The 21,535-nt window shown below is 31.8% G+C and overlaps 2 protein-coding genes across 6 annotated transcripts; one reads left to right on the top strand and one right to left on the bottom strand.

Annotated features, from left to right (window-relative positions):
• The first annotated feature begins 1,261 nt into the window (after positions 1-1,261).
• LOC114416523 (ABC transporter A family member 2-like) lies at positions 1,262-10,727 on the top strand. Of its 3 annotated transcripts, none has more exons than XR_003667481.1 (17): positions 1,262-1,705; positions 1,868-2,099; positions 2,211-2,380; positions 2,798-2,983; positions 3,086-3,181; positions 3,278-3,478; positions 3,662-3,821; positions 3,920-4,149; positions 4,599-4,716; positions 4,824-4,900; positions 5,064-5,153; positions 5,300-5,443; positions 5,525-5,830; positions 5,919-5,999; positions 6,740-6,916; positions 7,107-7,426; positions 10,605-10,727. XR_003667481.1 is itself a non-coding variant. In XM_028381414.1 (16 exons), the coding sequence occupies exons 1-16, from the start codon at positions 1,334-1,336 to the stop codon at positions 7,368-7,370; spliced, it is 2,904 nt and encodes a 967-aa protein (XP_028237215.1). In that variant the 5' UTR covers positions 1,262-1,333; the 3' UTR covers positions 7,371-7,749. The 3 variants fall into 3 exon arrangements, 1 of the variants encoding a protein (XP_028237215.1); XR_003667482.1 differs by lacking the exon at positions 10,605-10,727 and adding an exon at positions 7,764-7,808; XM_028381414.1 differs by lacking the exon at positions 10,605-10,727 and having other exon boundaries at positions 7,107-7,749.
• LOC114416524 (protein IQ-DOMAIN 31-like) lies at positions 9,492-16,119 on the bottom strand. 3 transcript variants are annotated; one of them, XM_028381415.1, is made up of 8 exons: positions 15,968-16,119; positions 15,772-15,812; positions 14,081-14,178; positions 13,242-13,496; positions 12,402-12,605; positions 11,582-11,656; positions 10,119-11,223; positions 9,492-9,893 (listed from the first exon to the last, which is right to left on the bottom strand). In XM_028381415.1, exons 3-8 carry the CDS (start codon positions 14,162-14,164, stop codon positions 9,862-9,864), a joined length of 1,755 nt encoding a protein of 584 aa, XP_028237216.1. In that variant the 5' UTR covers positions 14,165-14,178; positions 15,772-15,812; positions 15,968-16,119; the 3' UTR covers positions 9,492-9,861. The 3 variants fall into 3 exon arrangements, with proteins under 3 accessions (XP_028237216.1, XP_028237217.1, XP_028237218.1); XM_028381416.1 differs by lacking the exon at positions 15,772-15,812 and having other exon boundaries at positions 15,968-16,112; XM_028381417.1 differs by lacking the exons at positions 15,772-15,812; positions 15,968-16,119 and adding an exon at positions 14,920-15,039.
• Between the last annotated feature and the right edge of the window lie 5,416 nt (positions 16,120-21,535).

Raw genomic sequence — 21,535 nt, 5'->3', positions numbered from 1 at the left:
AGCCAAGTTTTACCTATATTTAAGAAGAAAAAAATGAACTTTAATTTCTTTGTTTATAGTGACATGGAGTATGACTTTTAAGGTTTTTTTTTTCTTTTGAATTATAACTTTTAAGGTTTTGGAACATGTATTAAAGAATATAATTAATTTGTTGAATTTCAGATAAAATATGAGTTAATTTCTTGATATGCCATTTATATCTCTAATTAATGACTTAATTACTTTTCAAATACACTACTTTCATTAAGTATTAATTAAAGGTAGTCTTGGAAAAAATATTTAATGCAACATTAATTTTGAAACAAATTGTTTTGATAAGCTAGAAGCTAAAAAAACTAAAAGATTATAAGCTATTTGATTTAATTAAAAATATTTGATAAGATTAATAAATAAACTATTTGATAATTCTTTCAGAAAAAAGGATAAACTATTTAATAAATTATCAACTTAAAAGTAAGGAAATAATTTTTTTTCATAGAAGAATAATAAATATTCTGTGATTTTATTCATTGTTTAAAATATAAATTTAATAAAATAACGTTTCTTCAAATAAAAAATAAAAAGTATAATTAAATAAAATAAACTTATATTATTTAAAATCAATTTAATTTTTATTAATAACATTATTTTAAAACAAAAACAAAAATTATTTTTCTTTTATATTTTGATTTTTATCAACTTTTGTTTAGTGACTAAACATTTTAAATAAAAAATGTATTAATTCATTTAAATAAATAGTTTGATATTAAATAAAATAATAAAAAAGTGGAATTTCAAGTTTTATAGTAACTAAGAAAAGAAATATGTCATATAGTATTTGGAAGAATATTAAAATAATTAAAATTGTTTTTAAGTTAAATAAAGAATAAAAAATAATTTCAAATAAATCAGTGAAAATTAAATTGAAAAGAAGAAAAAAATTAATAACTTAAAAATTAACTTATTTGAATTTATGCGCTGGTTCGATGAACTTATAAGCATTTTAATCAAAGGAACCTAAGAGCATTTTTTAGCCTATGTTTTTGGTCGATGAAAATTTAGGTCACTCTTTTTTGTTTTGCCAGTATTAATTTTAGTATCCAAATTTATATATGTTTTCCTTAACTTTTTAATCATGAAAATATTTCTTGCAACAAAAAAAGAAAAAAAAGAATGGCAATAGTCGTTATTATTATAGGCATTGGAGTGTGAAACGTTAAGTAGGATTGCGTCAGCTCTGAGAATGAGAAAGGAAAAGGGAAACCCGCGCTTTCCCTTATTGGAATGAATTGTTATTGACGATGTTGCTCTCCCTCTATATATTCACATTCAAAACACAATTCTGATTCAGACGATGGCAACCACTCTCACCGGCATCTCGCTGGTGGCGCTGCAATTCAAGGCCTTGCTGAAGAAAAATCTCTTGCTGTCATGGCGGAACAAGAGAGCCAGCCTCTTACAGTTACTCTCCCCTCTCATATTCATTTTCCTCATCTTCGCAATCGACAAGGCCATCAAGGCACAGACCTCGACCTCCTCCTCCTACAAGAGCGTCACTGACCCTCCCATGGAACCTTCTCCCCCCATCACTCCCTGCGAGGACAAGTTCTTCATCAAACTCCCCTGCTACGACTTCGTCTGGAGCGGCCACGCCAGCCCCACGTTCCAGACCATCGTCGCCCGCATCATGAACAACAACCCCGGCCGCCCCATCCCTCCCTCCAAGGTATCGGCAAATGTTAATTGTTAGTTTGTTAGAGAATACTAGTGATTGCGATTCGAAAACACTAACAATGTCCGTTTTAAGATGAGACTCATAATTAATAAGTACATGAATAGTTAATTATCCGTAATTGATTGTTGTGTGTGTGTGTGTGTGTTTGTGCAGGTGAAGTCTTTTAAGGAAAAGAGTGAAGTGGATGCGTGGCTTCTCAGCAACCCTATGCGGTGCCCTGGAGCGCTTCATTTTTCGGAGAGGAACGACACCGTTATAAGCTACGGTCTTCAGACCAATTCCACCAGTCTTCAGCGGCGAGGGAAGTACGAGGATCCCACGGCTTCGTTTCAGCTCCCTCTTCAGCTTGCTGCCGAGAGGGAAATTGCCAGATACCTTATTGGAGGTGTGAAAATTTTGAAAATTACTCGTTATATTTGGGATAATTGAATTGTGTTTGTTTTTCGGAGTTTGGAATTGGTGTGATCTAATTATTGATGGATTGGTGGAATTTCAGATGCGGATTTCAGTTGGAATGTGTTTCTGAGGGAATTCGCGCACCCTTCCATGAATCCTTTCTCTGCTGTGGCTTCAATTGGTCCTGCATTTTTCCTCGCGATCGCCATGTTTAATTTTGTTCTTCAGATTAGCTCTTTGGTGACGGAGAAAGAGCTTAAACTTCGCCAGGTACCGATGCAGTATAACATTTTTTGTGTGTGTGTTCACCCTGAGTGCATGTTTCATAATTTTGTTCATGTTGGATCGTCTGATATCTTGTGCAAACAGTAGAAAACATGATTTTAAGTAAATGTTTAATATTTGATTTGATATCAGGTTGAGGAATTGATTCTTAGTTTAACAGTTTTTACCTTGGATAAAAATAATTGTACTGAAATTTATTAATAACTTGTATTGAGAATAAAAATATTCAAATATAAATCACTTCACTTTAAAATCAACAACAGTAACCAAAATTAATTTAATTCATAATCAAATTTTCGGATGCTCTCACCCAAGTACACACTTAAGTCCATGACCCTAGGAAACTGTGCCATAGTTTTATGATTGAATTTGCTGTTACTGTGTGGTTTTTTGTTCACGCAGGCAATGAATATGATGGGGCTTTACGACTTTGCTTACTGGTTTTCCTGGCTCATCTGGGAGGCAGTTGTCACAATCCTATCGTCCCTCCTCATAGTTCTCTTTGGAATGATGTTCCAGTTTCGCTTTTTCTTGGATAACAGTTTTGTGGTTCTGTTCGTTCTGTTCTTCCTGTTTGAACTTAATATGGTGAGAATATTCATGGATTTCTTATAGGCTTACTGTTAATAGATTCTGTTGTTTCATTACAATTTGTATGATGTGTAATATGGCTTCCCTTTTTATTTCAAGACTGGCTTGGCCTTCATGATATCTGCTTTCATTCGGAAATCATCTTCGGCAACAACAGTGGGGTTCTCTATATTTATTGTCGGCTTTGTGACTCAGGTATGAATCCTTTTTTTGCTTTGTAGACATGGTTTATTTAGAAGCAGAAAGAAGGAGTGCTCATGTTCTTTTTGTCTGTTGTTTTTCTGTTTGCAGCTTGTGGTACAACAAGGATTTCCTTACACAGATAGCTTCTCCAAAACTATACGAAACGTGTGGTCGTTATTCCCTCCCAATCTTTTTGCTCAAGGTATAAAAGTGCTTTCAGATGCAGTTGCAACTTCTGAAGACAAAGGCATTAGCTGGAGTAAACGGGGAGAATGTGCTCTTAATGATTCAGACTGTGTGATAACTATTGTATGCAATCATTTGACCTCTAAATCCCTACTTCATACACCACTTCATTTTAAGAAGCCTTTTGGTTGCTTTTACCTTTTACTTTCTGTTCCTTAGTTATATTTGCTTTGATTCCTCCCTTCCCTTCAGCCTTAGTTGTGTTACTGCAACAGTACTCAGTATTTTGTTTCTTTTCATTGACAGGATGACATTTATAAATGGCTTGCGGCTACTTTCTTTCTCTGGTTTGTTCTGGCCATTTACTTTGACAATATAATCCCAAATGCATCAGGTGTGAGGAAATCAATATTGTACTTTCTAAATCCCAGTTATTGGATGGGAAAAGGAGGTCAAAAAGTGAAAGGTAATTAATTTTGTGGTTTAAGTTGTGTTTTGTATTTCTTCTTTCCTGCTCTTTGTGGCTTAACTCTTCTTCCCCATCTCCTTGTCTTCCTTTCGTAGAGGGTGGGGTTTGTAGCTGTATAGGTTCAGCCCCACGTCAAGAACAAAGTACACCAGATGATGAGGATGTCCTTGAAGAAGAAAACAAAGTGAAACAGCAACTAACAGAAGGTCTTCTTGATGCAAATGTTGCTGTTCAGATACGTGGCCTTGCAAAGACATATCCTGGCACACGTAGCATTGGTTGCTGCTTTAAATGTAAAAGAACTTCACCTTACAATGCAGTTAAGGTAAAGCATTTCTTATTAATTTTTCATGCAACAATTTTCTGGATCATTAATTCAGATATGATATTAAAGCTATGAATGAGCAGCCATGATTTTGATTGTTGTTCCCCATTCTTATCACTAAAAGTGAAATCTCAGGAATCAGGCCAAGAAGGAAAAGATTGTTGGGCCTGTACATTTCCTTATGCATGCTTCAAGCACAAAGGGCTCTTTTATCTTGAGTGCTTGTAATTAGTTGGAATTAGTTCTATCGAGTCATACAAACTACAAACATGCAGAAATTTTCTCAGCTTGATTTTTGGATAATGAATCCATGATTATCAATTTGCTGTTTCCCCAAACTTTTCTCCCATACTTTATTATTTTATCTGAATGTCCCACATATTTCATGTTTGTGGAGATTGACCTATATTAGGATGATGATCAATGTGCTATTCTGAAATTATTTTCAGGGTTTGTGGGTGAACTTTGCAAAGGATCAGTTATTTTGTCTTCTAGGACCCAATGGAGCTGGAAAAACTACAGCTATTAATTGCTTGACAGGGGTAACTCCAGTAACTGATGGAGATGGTGATACTCTCTTTCTGTGTCTGTTGTTAACTACTACATTGAACATTCATTAATCAAAATTACAATAGTCAACAAGAGTATGTTAACATTTTCAATTTCTTTAACAGCGTTGATTTATGGGCATTCAATCAGAAGTTCTACTGGCATGTCAAACATTCGAAAGCTTATAGGAGTCTGTCCACAGGTGTTTCTCTCTCTCACACACACACACCATAGATATGCTTTTGATGTATGGATGCATATCTTAGCACATTAAGAATGCGTAAATATGATTTTCAAATGCAATGAATTTTATTCTCTTTTCATTATCAGATGACTGACCTGCTATTGAATTTTCTAATCTGCAGTTTGATATCCTATGGGATGCACTGTCTGGTCAGGAACACCTCCAACTCTTTGCTACTATTAAAGGCCTGTCCCCAGCTTCCATAAAATCAGTATGTATAATCCAGGCCTTAAATCGTTTTGTAAAATCAATGATTATGGGTGTGTGCACATATGTGTGTGCAATATTTGAAATTATTAGCTATTAAGAATACGGCCTCCCATTCCTTTTAATTCAAGTTCTTTGGTAAAAATGTAGATTACCCAGACTTCATTAGCAGAGGTAAGACTCACGGATGCAGCCAAAGTGAGAGCTGGAAGTTACAGCGGAGGAATGAAACGCCGTCTCAGTGTTGCAATTGCCCTTATTGGTGACCCTAAGTTAGTCATTCTGGATGAACCGGTATGCAAAGCAGTATATTCCTTTCATGAATATATTCTGTTGACATGATTACAAGATTAATCTTTCATTTTAATTTCCTAGACTACTGGTATGGATCCAATAACAAGAAGGCATGTGTGGGACATAATTGAAAATGCAAAGAGAGGGCGTGCCATTGTTCTTACAACGCACTCTATGGAAGAAGCTGACATTCTAAGTGACCGTATAGGAATCATGGCAAAAGGAAGTCTTCGCTGCATTGGCACCTCAATCAGATTGAAGTCCCGCTTTGGTACTGGTTTTATTGCTAATATCAGCTTCAATGGAAACAATATCGAACATAGTCCTGCCAATGGAGATGCAATATCTACAGAACGTCGTGAGGCAGTGAAGAAATTCTTTAAGAATGTGAGATGAATTATTATGATGCCGTGATGATTAAAAATATTTCCATGACTAAAACAGTATGTTTTTAACCCCTGAAATATTTTGACAGCATTTAGATGTAGTGCCAAAAGAGGAGAACCATAACTTCCTAACTTTTGTGATTCCTCATGACAGAGAGGCGCTCATGACGGTAAGCTTTCTTTCCTCGGCATTGTCCATTTCCTTTAAATTAACTCTAACACAGGGTTTCAATATTAACTGTTGTTAAAATACTGATTGACATGGAAGCAGATCTTTATTGAAATTTTCTAGTTTAAGTTGATCCCCATTGGCTGAAATTTTATCTTTGAGTCACAATAGTTACTCTGGTTATGATGATCATGTAAACTTCTGTATCTTTTGTCAGCTTCAAACTTGAACTTATTGATAATTAATTAATTATAATAGACTTTAACTTACTTATCTAGTGTATTACCAGAGAACAGCAATACTTAATTTTAAGTGGCAAAAGATCTGACAAATTCTTTGTTGCCTAAAAGGGGAGAAAATGATTCGTCTGTTCACTGTATTTTAATAATTTGGGAATATGTTCTTGGTTAGTTCAGTAATTCCCTTCTTCATGAAAATATTTAAATGAAGCCTGTCTATTTCTGTAATGTCACAGTTTATGATTATAATTAAGGATAACTCCTATATTTACATTCCCCGTGGACATATAAGTTGCAGTTGCAATCATGGGTGCATACTACATGTATTTGACATATAGCTAAAAATTATTTAGGTAACATAGAGACAGGCAGGCTCCACTGCTCCGTGTGGCCTATATATTAGTGAAAATTATGCATAGCACACACCAAAGTAGCCATAAACACAGATCGTGCTTAACTATATGGGATACATTGTCTTATATTCCTGTTGCTTCCCAAACAGAATTTCTTTTCAGAGCTCCAAGATAGAGAAGAAGAATTTGGCATATCTGATATCCAGCTTGGTCTAACAACGCTCGAAGAAGTTTTCTTGAATATTGCTAGACAAGCAGAGCTAGAAAGTGCTGCAGCTGAAGGGAGACTAGTGACCCTGACCTTAACATCTGGGGAATCTGTGCAGGTCAGTGTAACAGTATTTTGCTTTAGATTTTTCTACGGTGACGTATTAGGTATATACCTCTAAAATACCTTATTTATACCCGATCACAATAGTCAAAGTTGCAGATATAACCCTTCTGCTTTTCAGTTCAATATAAGTTGCAACTAAGACAACTAGTACATTTTTGCTGATTAATACAATAAACATGCAGATTCCTATAGGAGCTAGGTTTGTGGGAATTCCAGGAACAGAGTCTGCTGAAAACCCTACTGGGTTTATGGTAGAAGTATACTGGGAACAAGATGATACTGGTGCCTTATGCATTGCTGGCCACTCACAGAAGGTTCCTATTCCTAATGGCGTTCAACTATCTTCTTCTCCATCTGTAAGACACCGTAGATATTTAGGCCGGTCAGGAACAGTTCATGGGGTTGTGATTGATCCAAGTCAAGTTAGTTCAGTAGCTTTTCAGTGATGTGTCATGCAAAATGTACAGGGAGATGCATCATGCTTATTTATTTTTTACAACAGGTAATTATACATGAGTTACTTATACTCGATAATTGTAGACACCTCTCTCAAAGCATATTTAATAACCGACAATGTTTCAACATAATTGCTTCCAAAAAGATACCTGTAGGAAACATAAAAATAAAATAAGGCATGATGCATCATAACCTGTGCCTAATGTATACAATTTTTTCACTAATACTTTTTTTAATATTTTTAAAAAATTGTCATATCATTCATTTTATTTGTATCTTTTTTATTTCTCGTTGTTGAAAAAATGTATTGTTGAAATGATATTACCATAAAAGGGCAGAGTACCAGAGTACATTGAGGTTTGACTTGTACATGTTTTTGGCAGTTGGACTCCATCTTCGACTAGCATATAGAGTTAAACTATTTCCCCAATCTTAAAGAGTGTTTTTTTAATGATGTATAATTACTTAAGTTTAAACCATCTCTCTCTCTCTTAGTTTTGAATTCAAATTGAATCATGCCATCGATATTCGATACTCCAGTTGTGAACAAACAAGTGCACAATGTACTGTAACAGTTTAATTTTTATGTATTCGATGAAATTTTTTAATTTATTGTATTAAATTAAATTAGTAAATTTTATAATAGAATAAAGAGTATGTGAAGGATTTTATTTTAAAATAAGTAATTTAAAATTTTGAAGTTATTAATTTGTTTTCAAACCTAAACGTTACAATAACTTTTTAAGAACCGAACAGAATAACAATATGATAATAATGATGAAAAAAAGTAGTTCAAATGTTTTTTTTTATTGTGGTAGATAAGAAAAGAAAGAAAGAAAAAACAAGAAAATTAAATACATGAATATTGACCCCTATAGTTCAAATGTTTTTTATTTTTTATACTTGTATATTTCAGCCGATTGTGCTGGTATTTCTTTTTGGGCATCAAATTTTTATTATCTTGTGAATTTTATTATCAAGTTTTATTTTTATGAATTTTATCATTTAACTTTCATAATTTCGTAGATTTTCTCACTCAAGATTTTTTTTTCACGAATTTTATCATTCAACTTTCAATATTTTGCAAATTTTATCATTCAAATTTTTAATTTTTTGCATTTTATCATTACATTGACAACAAAATGATATAAAAATTTATTTTTCTAGATTTTTGTACGGATGTAGTTATAACCGATGTAAAAAGTTAATTTTTTTATATCGGTTATGATTGTAATTGATGTCAAAAGTTAAAATCATTTATTTTATATAAATTGTTTTTTAAACCACTTAGTTTGATAAAAATTTCACTAGTGGTGATAAAATGCACAAAAATTAAAAATTTAAGTGGTAAAATTTCAAATTTAAGATGCACAACCCAATCATAAGGTCTTGAATAGTTCCAAATTTTAATGATACTCGCATACATTGACTATCATAAATATAGTTTGTTCACTATACAATCCCGCCATTATTTTAATAAAATTTCTTCTTTGCTTTCCTACTATGTTACCTTTTGTTCTTTAATTTTTACATTCCATTTATCGTTGTTCATTTAATTTAGTGTTATTCTTGTTTATTTACTTTGTTAATCTTTAAGGTATTCTCCTCTCAAAAAAAAATTCTTTAATTTTTATATCACCACTTCGATCTTCTAAAGATTTTGTTTCTAAAATCTTTATACACTTTTTTTATCATAGCTTTAATCTTCCTTAAGAACCAATGTAATAATGCCTTAAATTGTATTTAAGATGTTTTACATTCCAAAATCCTAGAAGTTGGTCTAAGTGCTAAATAAGCACATAATATTAGTACAATACAACACTACTTTTCATACCAGTTTGTGCTTCACTCCAATTAATATGGTTTATGGAAGAAATCATCCCACACGGCAAACAATATGCAATATCAGAGTTAACAATCCCTTTAGATTTCCTTCATTCTTTGTTACTTCTGCTGTTACACTGATATCAGTCTCTATATTACTAAGTAAAGACAGATCGTATAATTCAGCAAGCCACTGTGTTTAGTGATATTTTTAGTCCTTACACTAGCTAGACACTACAATATGATCTATCCTCTACTATCTGAAGAGTTTGAAATGCCAAAAGAAGTTTTCTGAAGGCCGAAGAAATCTCCTATGAGAGTATTCGTGTTACCAGATCATACTTGTCCAAACACAGAAGTTTGGGGTACACAAATAAGGTACATGTTAATGATCACACACACTGAAGGGAGAAAAAAATACAATATGGACAGCCAAGGAATCATGCCAGAGACAAACAGAACATAAGACATGAAAAGTTGCAGCATGCAAAGCTTAAAACCTATATTGTAAACTCACAACCCAGGATGCAGGGAAAATAAGCGGATCAAACCAGCTCATACAATGGTCCTATCATTTCAACAACTTCCATCACAGATGACCCCACACGATTTTCAGCCTCCTCGTGTTCAATACCTGAAAACCAGCGTTTCCCTCACTCACCTCCTCCACTCTGCTTGAATTACCTTCCCTGCAAGATGAACAGACTAGTTTATGATTATCAATCATGAGAAAACAAAGGCATACACGATCACATAGTTTATTCATTTTGGAAATTAGAACTTCACTTCTACCTAGTTGATTACCTTGAATAAAAAAACTGTATTGTTTTGGAAAATAGTAATTTTCTAGGTGAAATCATTGTGACGTATTTTCAAACCACTATATTTAGGAAGCATTATATCATAATTCATACCATTCCCTGCCTTAGAAGATGGTACTGTTCTGTCACTTTTGTTTCCCCCCTTGCCACCTGCTGGAACTGATCTCTGTGTCTTAGGTGAATATGAACTAATCTTCTTGTTAGTTGAAGAGGGCAGAGAATGTCTCCCAGAACCAGCAGTGTTGTTTTTCTCAGTTTCATCTTGTCCAAACCTTGGGGACCCTTGTGCCCTCAACTTTGCCTTGGCAGATTCAGTTGCTGCCATATAACTTGGTAATTTTGGACTATTCTTTAAGCCATCATCTCCATTCTCCTGCTTCGTCAAATTTGAGGCTTTACGTGTAGGTTTCTGGTTTTCATTACCTGTCAGATCATTATAGCTCAAATCTCCATTTGTTAATAGGGAGTTTTCATCTTTGAAAATAGTCTCTGGTAGATTGCCTAGCTCATTTTTAACTTTTCCGTGAGATGTGTTTCTATCTTTAATTGGAGTCTCTGACAAGGGCTTTGATTCTACAGACACTTGATAATTGCTAGGAATGTCATACACTTCCATGTTAACTGATGGTCTTGGAGAAATTTCGACATCTGGCACATTGAAGATGGTTAAAGTTTCTTCTTGCTCGATCTTGTCATCAGGAGTAATGATTGCTTGTTCTGAAACAGCGTGACTTGGAATAACTGTTGCTATTTCCAAATGCTCCTTTGGGGTCTCAATTTCAACTTCTGGCTGAACAGCATTCTCAACAACAGGGTTATGAATCTTTCTCAAGCTACGTTTAACCTTTTCAAGCTCACTTTGAGGATTTTCTAGCTCTGGATCCAACACTTGGTGTGGTATTTTTCTGAAATTACGTTTTGGTTTCTCGAATTCAGGATTTGTTTGCACCAGGGCTGGTTCAAAATTTGCAATAGGAAGCTTCCTGGTAGTGCGTTTTGACTTGGTAATTTGAGCTTCTCCATTTGAAATATTACCATGCTTTCTATGAGATTTAGAGTCTCGAATTTTCTTGGGTTGGGGAACTGGTTTCCAGAAGTAAGATGCGGACCAGCGTTCCAACCAGCTTAAGACTGAATTTGGATCTCCACTAACATATTGCAGGCGCAGGGCCATTATTGTAATTGATGAAGCAACAAGCTGAAACAAATTTGAGTAAAACAGATCAAAACACTGATAGAAGTGTGTGCTCCAGATAATTTATGCAGCAATGTAGGACAAAGCTCCCTTTGTTTCCAGGTTCAGATTTAAGTGATGTAAATTATGGTCAGACAAGACCAGTATTACACATAATTACATAAATAGACCAGGAGCCAATTCAAGCATGTTCATATATAAACTTGGAAGGTTTACAAAACCACAGGTTTTGACGTAATGTATTATTACTTTATGGCTCAGCTTCATGCTCAACGCCCCCAATAGTCAGTTCTACTAAAAAAACACAACATTCTTTAACCTTTCTTAACATCAAAATTCATCATTATATTGATTAAGTTACCTTACGGATGAAAGTATTTGCAGACAGCTTTGAAATTTTTGTGGAGATACCAACTGGCTCACCAAGTTTTCCATCCTGAAGCACAAATGAACAATACATTCAGAAGGAAAAATCTTAGAACCAGCAATAATAGAAAAATAGGGAAAATAACAGAAAAAGGAATTCTTGGTAAACCATTATTAATTTAGGAAAAATTAATCGATGAAGTGATTAAGTCAATAAGTGGCTATTCATTAACCTCTATTCAAAGTTTTGAGCATCATTAATCAGTTGAATGGTTAAAGATTCCCAATTTTACCAAGAATTCCTTTTTTGTAGTTTTCCAGAAAAGATATTATACATCCAGAATAATCCCTCTTCTCTCCCTACACGATTCAGTCATAAACTTGGTTCTATCTAACAATACCTGATTCAAATTTTTGAGCATCATTAACCATATTTTCAAATCTGATTTGATAAACTACAGATCATTCACATGTTCCAACATTTCATCCAATACAATAAGTGGTAAAAAATTTGTAGAACACAATCCTTAACAAGTTCTCATTGCAATAAAAAGTGATGGATGATAAGTGGCCACCCTAAATTTAGTAATAGTTAATTCAAAATATACCCCATTTATTGCCTACTTAGTCCTCATTTTGAATGCCCTACCTGTTCCGCCAAAATGTTCACATCTAATAGGACCATTTTGTTCTAATTTGACCCAGATAGTCAGGTTCAGGTATGTCATAAACCCACATAAAAAAAAAAAAATTCCTTGAACAATCAAGTAAGATGACAAATCATTGATAATTTGCATATTCTTAGAAAACAGTACCAGAGGCTTAAATAGATTGCACTTCTCATGGATTTCAAATCCAACATTAGACTGTCTAATCCTTCCTCCACGAACAAGTGCTTGTAACTTTACAATTCCATACATGCAGCATAATGTAACAACAGCTTGTCTCCTAACCAAGTGCCCACGAATAAGTGCTTGCAACCTTATGATGCCTTTTAGGGCCCTAAATGCCCTGCGTGCCTTCACAAGAGATGCTTCCATTAGTTAATAACAAATATTACAATTTTCATTAACTAATACAATCAAAACTCCAAAAAGATAATTCTAATTTGCTAAAAAATGTTCATGTGCCAATTCTTACAAGAAAATATTCACAAAGTGTCAGGACAGTAGTAAAGAAATTAAGATTGCAATTTATTTCTCAATGAAATATAATTTCTGTCAAAACAGTCTGATGACAGTGGAAGTGGGGATGAGTTGATATCTGACAGGAAAATATCAGAGAATTAATTTCAACATTAAGATAATTCTTAGATTATTTTTATTTTTAAAAAAATTTGAAGTTATTTGACATACTGACTTGACTATCTTTTTGGTTATCCTTACTCCTAGCAGCATTCCAATATCGCCTCTCATTAATATAATTTCCCTTTTCTTCTATTATACATGTGTGAAAGGCACATCAGCCTTCAAGTGAGATATTATGACAATTAAATTTACAATCATAATAGAAAATAAGATTCACAGTCTATATATCCTTTTGCAGTCTACTTCTAGATATCTTATCCCAGAGTACACTTCAAAATTCTAAAGTTTTATACAAACAATAATATGAATTTAATCACTTAAGGTCCTCTAAAACTGTAAGTCACCTACCAAGTAACCCCTGAAAGCAGCTTGTGCCTTTGTTGCTGCTTCCTCCTGCCTGATTTTCTCTGGATCAGGTGGTGCATCCGGATCAACAGATCCATTAATGTCTCTTTCTTGATTCTCAGGTAAAATATTTTCTGATTCTTCATTCTCCAGTTCAAGGTCCTCCTCCTTTGTAGCAATCTCATTGGGGGTTGGATCTAAGGACAAACCATTTTCCAACTCGTTGGAAGCAACAACTGCTTTTTTATTGACAATCTTCTACTTGAAATTACAGCAAAAGAAGTCAGAAATTAAACAAAGGAAAGTTCATATCAAAATACATTTATTTCTTCAAGTAAGTTATATTTTCAACAGTACAACAGCAGTTATATACCCTAGCTGCATTTCTGGTTCATAATCTTAGGTGTTTGGCAACGGAAAACTAGTCTTATGGCAGTGACACCAAAGAAGAATGTGATTTTACAGCAATAAATGTCAGACAAAAAACTGGCTATTGGCCCTTATTGGAGAACAAAATCCATATTCTATTTTTCTTGCCCTGTTCTCTATATCATAACAATAGTTTATTGTTATATTTCAACTTAAAACCAATTGGCACTAAGTGAAGTTGTCCAACAGATATATAAGCTGCACCCCAAGAACTGAGGCAGGCGATGTGAGACTTTCTAACATTTATTACTAATCCTAATGAAACAAATTAGATTGTATTGTAAGGGCCATCTGAATCTGATTATTTTCGTTATGTCATTTAAATGAAAATTATGGATGCACACATGCGACTAAAATGAAAAATATTTTAACATTGAATAGAGTTGTTAGGTTGCTTTAACTAATTGCATTACCTCTCTTCCTTTTGAAATATTTGATTTGGATGACTTTTTCCCAAATAGTACGGTTTTGATCCATTTTCCTGGTGATTTCCCCATTTTGAGATCACAATCTGCAGCAGAAAAACAGTGAACTTAATCTCTACATTTCATATGGTAGAATACAAAAATAAATAATGAGTCTAAATAAAAAATAAAAATACCAAACAAGATTATGCAAGATACTAAACAAAAAATACTTAATCCTGAAATAATGCAAGACGAATACTAAACAAGATTGTCAAATTTAGATAATTTTGTTAGTTATACTAGAGATTAAGCAGTGAACTCTTGCCATAGGTTATACTATGACCCCACTGTGTTCAGTGTGTTGTATGGCTGAGATATATAAGTCAAAGGTCATCAGGTAGCAAAGCAAATTTTGGGAACTTACGGGATAAATTCTTATAATTAGCATTCTATGCTGGCCTAGACCCCACTTGACCGCAATACGTCAATACCAAAAGAAGAAAAGAACAAATTCCTCAAATGCTTAACTAGCTGAAGTGTTCAGGTAAATATAAAGCAGAAATCTTAAGATATGCGGACATATTTTAAGAGTTTTGTTGGAAAGTAGAAAAACAGATTTCAAAAAACTCATCACATTTGAAGATATTAAGATGCTACAGAATTTCAAACACAAACAAACTATATTATAGGAAAATATAATTTAGTGGTCTCCATTTTCTTGGGGGCGGGCGGTAGAAATCTTATCTCATTTGATTTAACTATGCATTTATTAAAATTTCCTGGTTGAAATAAAACAACAGCTTTTGCTACAAGGATATTCTTACTGCAGATAATAAATAACTTACCTTTTCCTTAATGAATAGGTAATTAACAAGAGAATGATTTTCCCACTAATGATTAACAAAGTGGGGTGACACGCTCAGCAATCAGCTAAATTTTATAGCATAAAGAGAAAGGTAGGCCAAAGGCTTTGAAACTATACGTTAAGGGACATAATGACCAACAACTTATAAAGTGTAAAGAATAATGATAAAAAATTGATCACATCTATTCTCTTACGCAATAATAATACTGCACCTAATCATGGTCCACCGCACTCATTACCTTAATATGTTGTTGTCACCGACAATAATTCTGCTCGAACGTTAAAATAAAAAAAACAAAAAAAAAACAGAAGCACAACTCCACTGACAATTACCAACTGGAATTCTCACGAAAACCTAAAAAATTATAGTTTTAGTAATACTCCCTCCGTTACATTTTAATTGTTGAATTTTTGGAGAATTTATTTATTGTTTGCAAAGTTCAAGATCATATTAATTACACTCTTACTAATTATATTCTTATTTATTTTTTATCTTTAATTAATTTAAACACATTTAGTGTGGAGTGAAGAGTGAAAAGATAAAATAAGAAATTTCACAACTATTTTATTAAATTTAAGAAAATTTATTGCATTTCATAGTTTCTGCGAAACAATCTCATTCCAACAGATAAAAACGAAGGTAGTAATTAAAAAAAAAAAAAAAAGACACACAAATACCAAGCAAGTCCTCAAACTGAAACAACAAATCAAACACAGCAAAAGGAAAACACAGAATTAGAATCAAGAACAAGATCTGCAACAAGAAAAGCAAGAACTGAACATCTGAAATTGATGCTGAACTAACTTCTAAGAAGCTAGATCTGACAATTACCTGATAAACGTGGAAGCTCTTGTCCTAAAATCTTACAATTCCTATGAAAGGCAACCACATTGAAGTATGAGACTACAAAATCAAAATTCCTAGTTTTTTTTTCCACAATAAGTATTAACATACTATTCAATGAACAAGATACTACGATAATTAAGAACTGGTAAGAGAGAAAGAACAAGAGAGAAAAGTAGTGTACCATGGAAGAAGAGAGAGTGAAACTGAAAATGTGACCTAAAGCTTCATCAATTTATTAGTTGTTTGATGCATTTGCATGCTGTCATCATGTCTCTGAAGAGAGTGAAAGTTAAAATGTTGAAAAATAAAAACAACTAATGTACGTCTGAAACTGAAACCGAAACTGAAAAAAGCTTGGATTGTTTGGTTCCGTTTGGGAAACGACGCCGTGTGGTCAACACTAACCGAATATTTGGCGGCAAATCTTGTCGTGACCGTTGATGCGATGACTCGCCTTGATCGTACGGTGGAGGGTGTAACTGATGAAACGGTGCGTTTAGGTGGCAGTGGTTGTGGTGAGAGTGCGGGTGCAGTTACTTTGGAATCAAGTGTTCCAGCTCCTTTATTGCGAAATGACTTTAGTGCCCTAGAATGGAAATGCAAATCTCACGCGCGGAGGGGCGTGTTGGGGAACGGGAGCGTGCGAAGAGGGTGGAAGTGGAGGTGACGCGCGTAGAAGCGCGTGGAGAAGTAGGTGGGAGATGGAAATGGAGTTAGTTGGTATATGGGAGCTATGGTGGAAAGAGGGTGGGGACCTGTTGCGTCGGATAATTAAAGTGGGACAAAGCAAACAACACTTTTTCTATTTTTGTTTTAGGGTAGATTTATTTTAGAAAAAGATGAAATTATTCTATGGTTATTTATGCTGTTGTATAATTTACTCTACTCCCTCATCTTAACTTTCTTCTTGTTCAAAAGGCTTTCACTCACAAGATATATTCTTTAAAATTCAACTGCCAAGTTGATTTTTATATTAATTATTTTAAATAAAATAATTTAGATTAAATATAATTAGTTGATAACATATGAGTCAATTGGCACAAAATTTCTACCAAAGAATAATTAGTTGTTATTATAAAAATCTTTTTTGATTAACAATGCATGAAAAATAAATTTATTTCTATGTCAACCTTTAATTTGGAGAGTGTATTTTCACACATTTACTTTACAATTAGTTAAAAAATAAAATATATTTCTTTTAATAGTCTAAAACTACCATTCTTTTATCTCTATATTTTGATATTTTTATGGATATTTTAAAAATTAAATAATAAAAGAAAGGGTGAACGTAAAAACAGAAATTAATACATTAACCTTAAATAATTTTCAAAATTGATTATTATCAATAAAAATAATTTCAACTAATTAGAAATCATCCTTTATTTAACATTTAAAGTGGTGATTATAAAAATTAATAACTAGAAATTGACAATGAAAACAAAGATAAATACACAAATCTCAAATAAATTTTAAGCTTAATTTCAATGTACTATTTATGAAAAAGAAGTTATAATGTTAACTAATTAGAAATTATCTTAATTATAATATTTAATATTTAAAGTAATTATGAAAGTTAAAAACTTATTATACACGATAATTTATGATTAAATGTTTTGTAATTTTAGTTTTTATCTCTAATTATTATCTGTTTTATATAAATGGTTAATATTAGATAAATGTAAGATAAAAATATTTTTATTTTTAATGACTAAATACTTACTTTATTTAATATTTAATTTTTTACAGCTATCACTTTATATATCTCGGTAACTTTTTATTCAAAATATGATAAAAGAAATTACATGATAAATCTATCCAAATTAATACACTTGGTAGCACACTAAATAATATCATAAGAAAGAGCAAAATGTATGAAAAAACAAAAAGACAAAATAGAAGTAAAATTTAAGTACCAAAATCTAAAATGTATAAATCTAAAAGATAAAAGAAAATTGATCGGGTCATCAAATTAGTTCAAATTGAAAAATAAATATATTCAATTGTTATAATTTATTTAATTTGAAATTGAAGTGAAAGAGAAATTAACCCATTCAACTCAAAACTGTCTAATTAATTTTGTTTTAAAATTAGGATAAATCAAACCACTCCTATTACAGTCTTGTAAAAAAAAATCTTAATTATCAATTTGGTCCTAAATCATTTTAAGTTGTTCTTTGGTATCAAATTTTTAAAAGGTTGAATTTAGTTTTTAAGTTCTTAAAAATAAATCAGTTTAATTCTAAAATTTTTAAAAAGTTTAATTTGATCATCAACTTTTTTAAAATAAATCAATTGATTCCTAAATTATTTTAAATGACTTAATTTAATATTTAAGTTCTAAAAATTTAAAGATTAAATTGATTTATTTTTAAGAATTTAAGGATCAAATTAAATCTTTTAAAAAATTAGAGAATAAATTGATTTATTTTTAAAAACTTAATGATGAAATCGAATCTTTTTAAAAATTCAAAGAATAAATTGAATCATTTCAAATAATGAGATGAAATTGATATTAAGCCAAAAACAAACCCACTCGTATTACTGTTTGTAGTTTGGTTTCGTGGATGGTCAAGATCATTTGGTATTGTTGATATGACACACTTCTTTAAATAAATCTGATGGTCAAGATCTTGTAAGTTTAACGAACGGCCAAGATATTTTGCTGTGATGAAAATGATTTTAACCAACGGATACTTTGGACCTTTTTTAGTTTTTGGTGAGAAAAAAACTTCGGACTTGTTTGTACTTTGTATTCACGTTCAAGCATTTAAAATTATGTTAAAATACTTATTATAATTTTAGGTGAATGTTGGTAAATTTAGTTTTAGAATAAGAAATTAATTAATTTTAAATTTAAAATGGTTTCGAATCGAAGAAATTTAAGGTGTTTTTCGTTGACATTAAAACATAAATAGTTTAACTTTAAAAACAATTTTGGCAAAAAATAATTATGCAAAATAAATTTCATTCAAAATCTATTTTGTAAACATTCACCAAAGAGACACATTATTATCTCTTAAATACCCTTATTATTCCTTTGCTTTTTTATTGATTAATTTAATTTTTATATATATTTTTAAAAAAAGTAATTTTAAATGTAATTGTTTAATTAATTTTATTATTATTATTTTACAATCAAATTATACTTTAATCTTGATAGTTAACATTAACATTAAACATTGATTTTTATCTAAAAAAATAAATATTGGTTTTTATTACACATTTTTCATCAGCTATTACACGATTTACTAAAATGAAACTTTTAATTTTAATTGAAAGATAATATAAAAACAACTAAACAACAACAGACAAATTTCGTCCTCTAAAAAAAATTAAAGAGTAAATAATCATTTTTTAAAATTTATCCTTATTATTAACAAGTGGTAAAATTAAAAATATAATAATGTTGTAAGTGTTTTAATCAAATAAATTAGTTAAATACAATTATTTTTATTTATAATTCAAGTTTTAAAATAAAATTTTAATTATTGTATGTTTATTAAAAAAACAGATAAAGTTGAACTGAGTCAATATTTGGCAAAATGTAAATTATTTTTAAAGGCATATACAATTATTATTATTATGTTCCATAATTTTAGATTTAGATTTTAATATTGTTAATATAACTTTTTTTGTTATGTCAACAATTAGAAACTATTTTATTTATGAATTTTAAATAATTATTAAAAACAATTATTTTTAATTATATGACAATTTGTAATTGAATAAAAATATAAAAAAAACCTTTCACTTTGAGAATATATTTTAATTAAATTCTCTCTATTAATATTTCCTTTCCTAATAACAAACGGGTTACTTGCTCTAAGCTAGAAATTACTTTTATCCAAAGAAGGTATACCTACAACAAGCTACAAAGGACTTTTCTATTCTTTTATTTTTTTTTGACAAACCTACCAAGGACTTAGTTACCCGATTATGTCTTGAAGCTTGTAACACGTAAGAGTCAACACAGCGTCATAAGATGCAATAATTGGGCTTCTTTAATCTTTATAGGCTCACGACTACACTAGTATCCTCCGGGTAACCTAAACTAGGTGTTAATTAATGTTATGATGTACTAAGGCTTATTTATGGAATATAGGTCATCCGTATCATGTTTATAAATAGTTCAAGTTTGATTGCTATCAATATAGAAAAATTCTAATTATTATTAATTATGTGACTAGACTTACGACCAAGAAGCAATGACAATTATCTAATGTGGTGTTGTACAGATTCCATCAGTGTGTGTTTGGTTCTTAAACAAAGAAGTATGGGCAAAAAAAGTCAATTTAAAAATGCAATAATGAACAGAAAAATATTCACTAGTGATTCTTTTAGCTAGCAAAAGATGTGACAGGCAGCGTTAGCTATGGAGATATGGGAGCAACCATCAAGGAGGGTTTGAATTTTGAAGGGAAGTTATGTAGTGGTAGAGATGACATGTTTTTGGGGGCAAAAAAAACTTGTCGGTGTGGTGTATATAGATTTTTTTTTTCTTCTTTCATCATATTTAATGAACATTATGATTTATGACACTATTTCCTTTCGCACTTTTTCATGGTATTGGTGATACAATGTGTGAACGTGAAAAAAAAAAAAAAGGAAAGCAAAGACGAATAGACAAAGGATTTTTGCGTGTGTCATTTAAGAGAAAACTTCGATATTCCAAATATAAGTTGGGCAGCTTCTTTTGGGTTGAATACCCGTTTTCATCCAACTACCAAAATAAATACCCGTTTTGATATTATAATAATGTATCATGCATAGGTCATAATAAATACAGATGCACATGTTATAAATTGGGTCACGTCTATTTTCTTTATATCCCTGGAAATCAAAAACAAATATGAAAGAAATTACAATAAATTACACTATCTATTCAATTAATTAAATTAAATCCTATTCATGATCATGTCTAATTTACTTAGATCTATGTAAATAAAATAAAGTAAATATATTATTTCAATGTCATCGAGCTCTTATATACAAGAACCTTCTCCAATATGCATTAAAGCTTTCGTAAGCGCAAAATATTAGATCATGAATACAGTTTGTTAATAATAGACAATGTAAATCAAGGAATTTGTCTTAGTTAATTTTTTTATAAGCACAAGTAGTGCCGTAATAACAAATACCAGCAAAGGAAACCTTTATGGTAGATACAAAACATAAACCCGATGACAAAAAAAGAACCAATACAAAACAAAGGATATACGCCCCCAGACTTGAAACTTGTAGTATAGAATAGACTAATTTCAAACTCAGTTTCTAGCCACGACCAAGATCAAGTATCAAGCTACAACCAATTATCAAGCCATCCAGTAACAAATAAAGCCTCACTTGCCACGCATACCAAGACCAAAGAGAGAACCACCATATAATGTCAGTCGCATCAACCAACAGATAAACAGGAATCAATTAAGTATACACACTCCAGGACATATTTCCCATTGCACAAAGGAGTAGCTAAAACCTGACTCAAGTTTTAATCCAAGACCGGCTATGAAAAAGAATGCCATTAATAACTTTATCCCTGTTATAAATTGCATTCCTAAAAACAACATTATTCCTCCAATTCCATAATATCCACAAGATAGCATTCCACAAGATTCTCCACTTTTTATTTACTCCCTCTGAGACTTTGGGTGAGCAATGTTGCCAGAAATGATCAATTGCAGAAACAGGAAAGGCTGTAGAAACATTCAGCCACGAGTAACATTGACACCAAATATCCCGAACTTTATCA

The sequence above is a fragment of the Glycine soja genome, chromosome 6, assembly GCF_004193775.1.
Source record: "Glycine soja cultivar W05 chromosome 6, ASM419377v2, whole genome shotgun sequence".
Taxonomy (NCBI): Eukaryota; Viridiplantae; Streptophyta; class Magnoliopsida; order Fabales; family Fabaceae; genus Glycine; species Glycine soja.
Note: the sequence above shows the minus strand (reverse complement) of the source record. Positions and strands in the feature narration are given on the sequence as shown.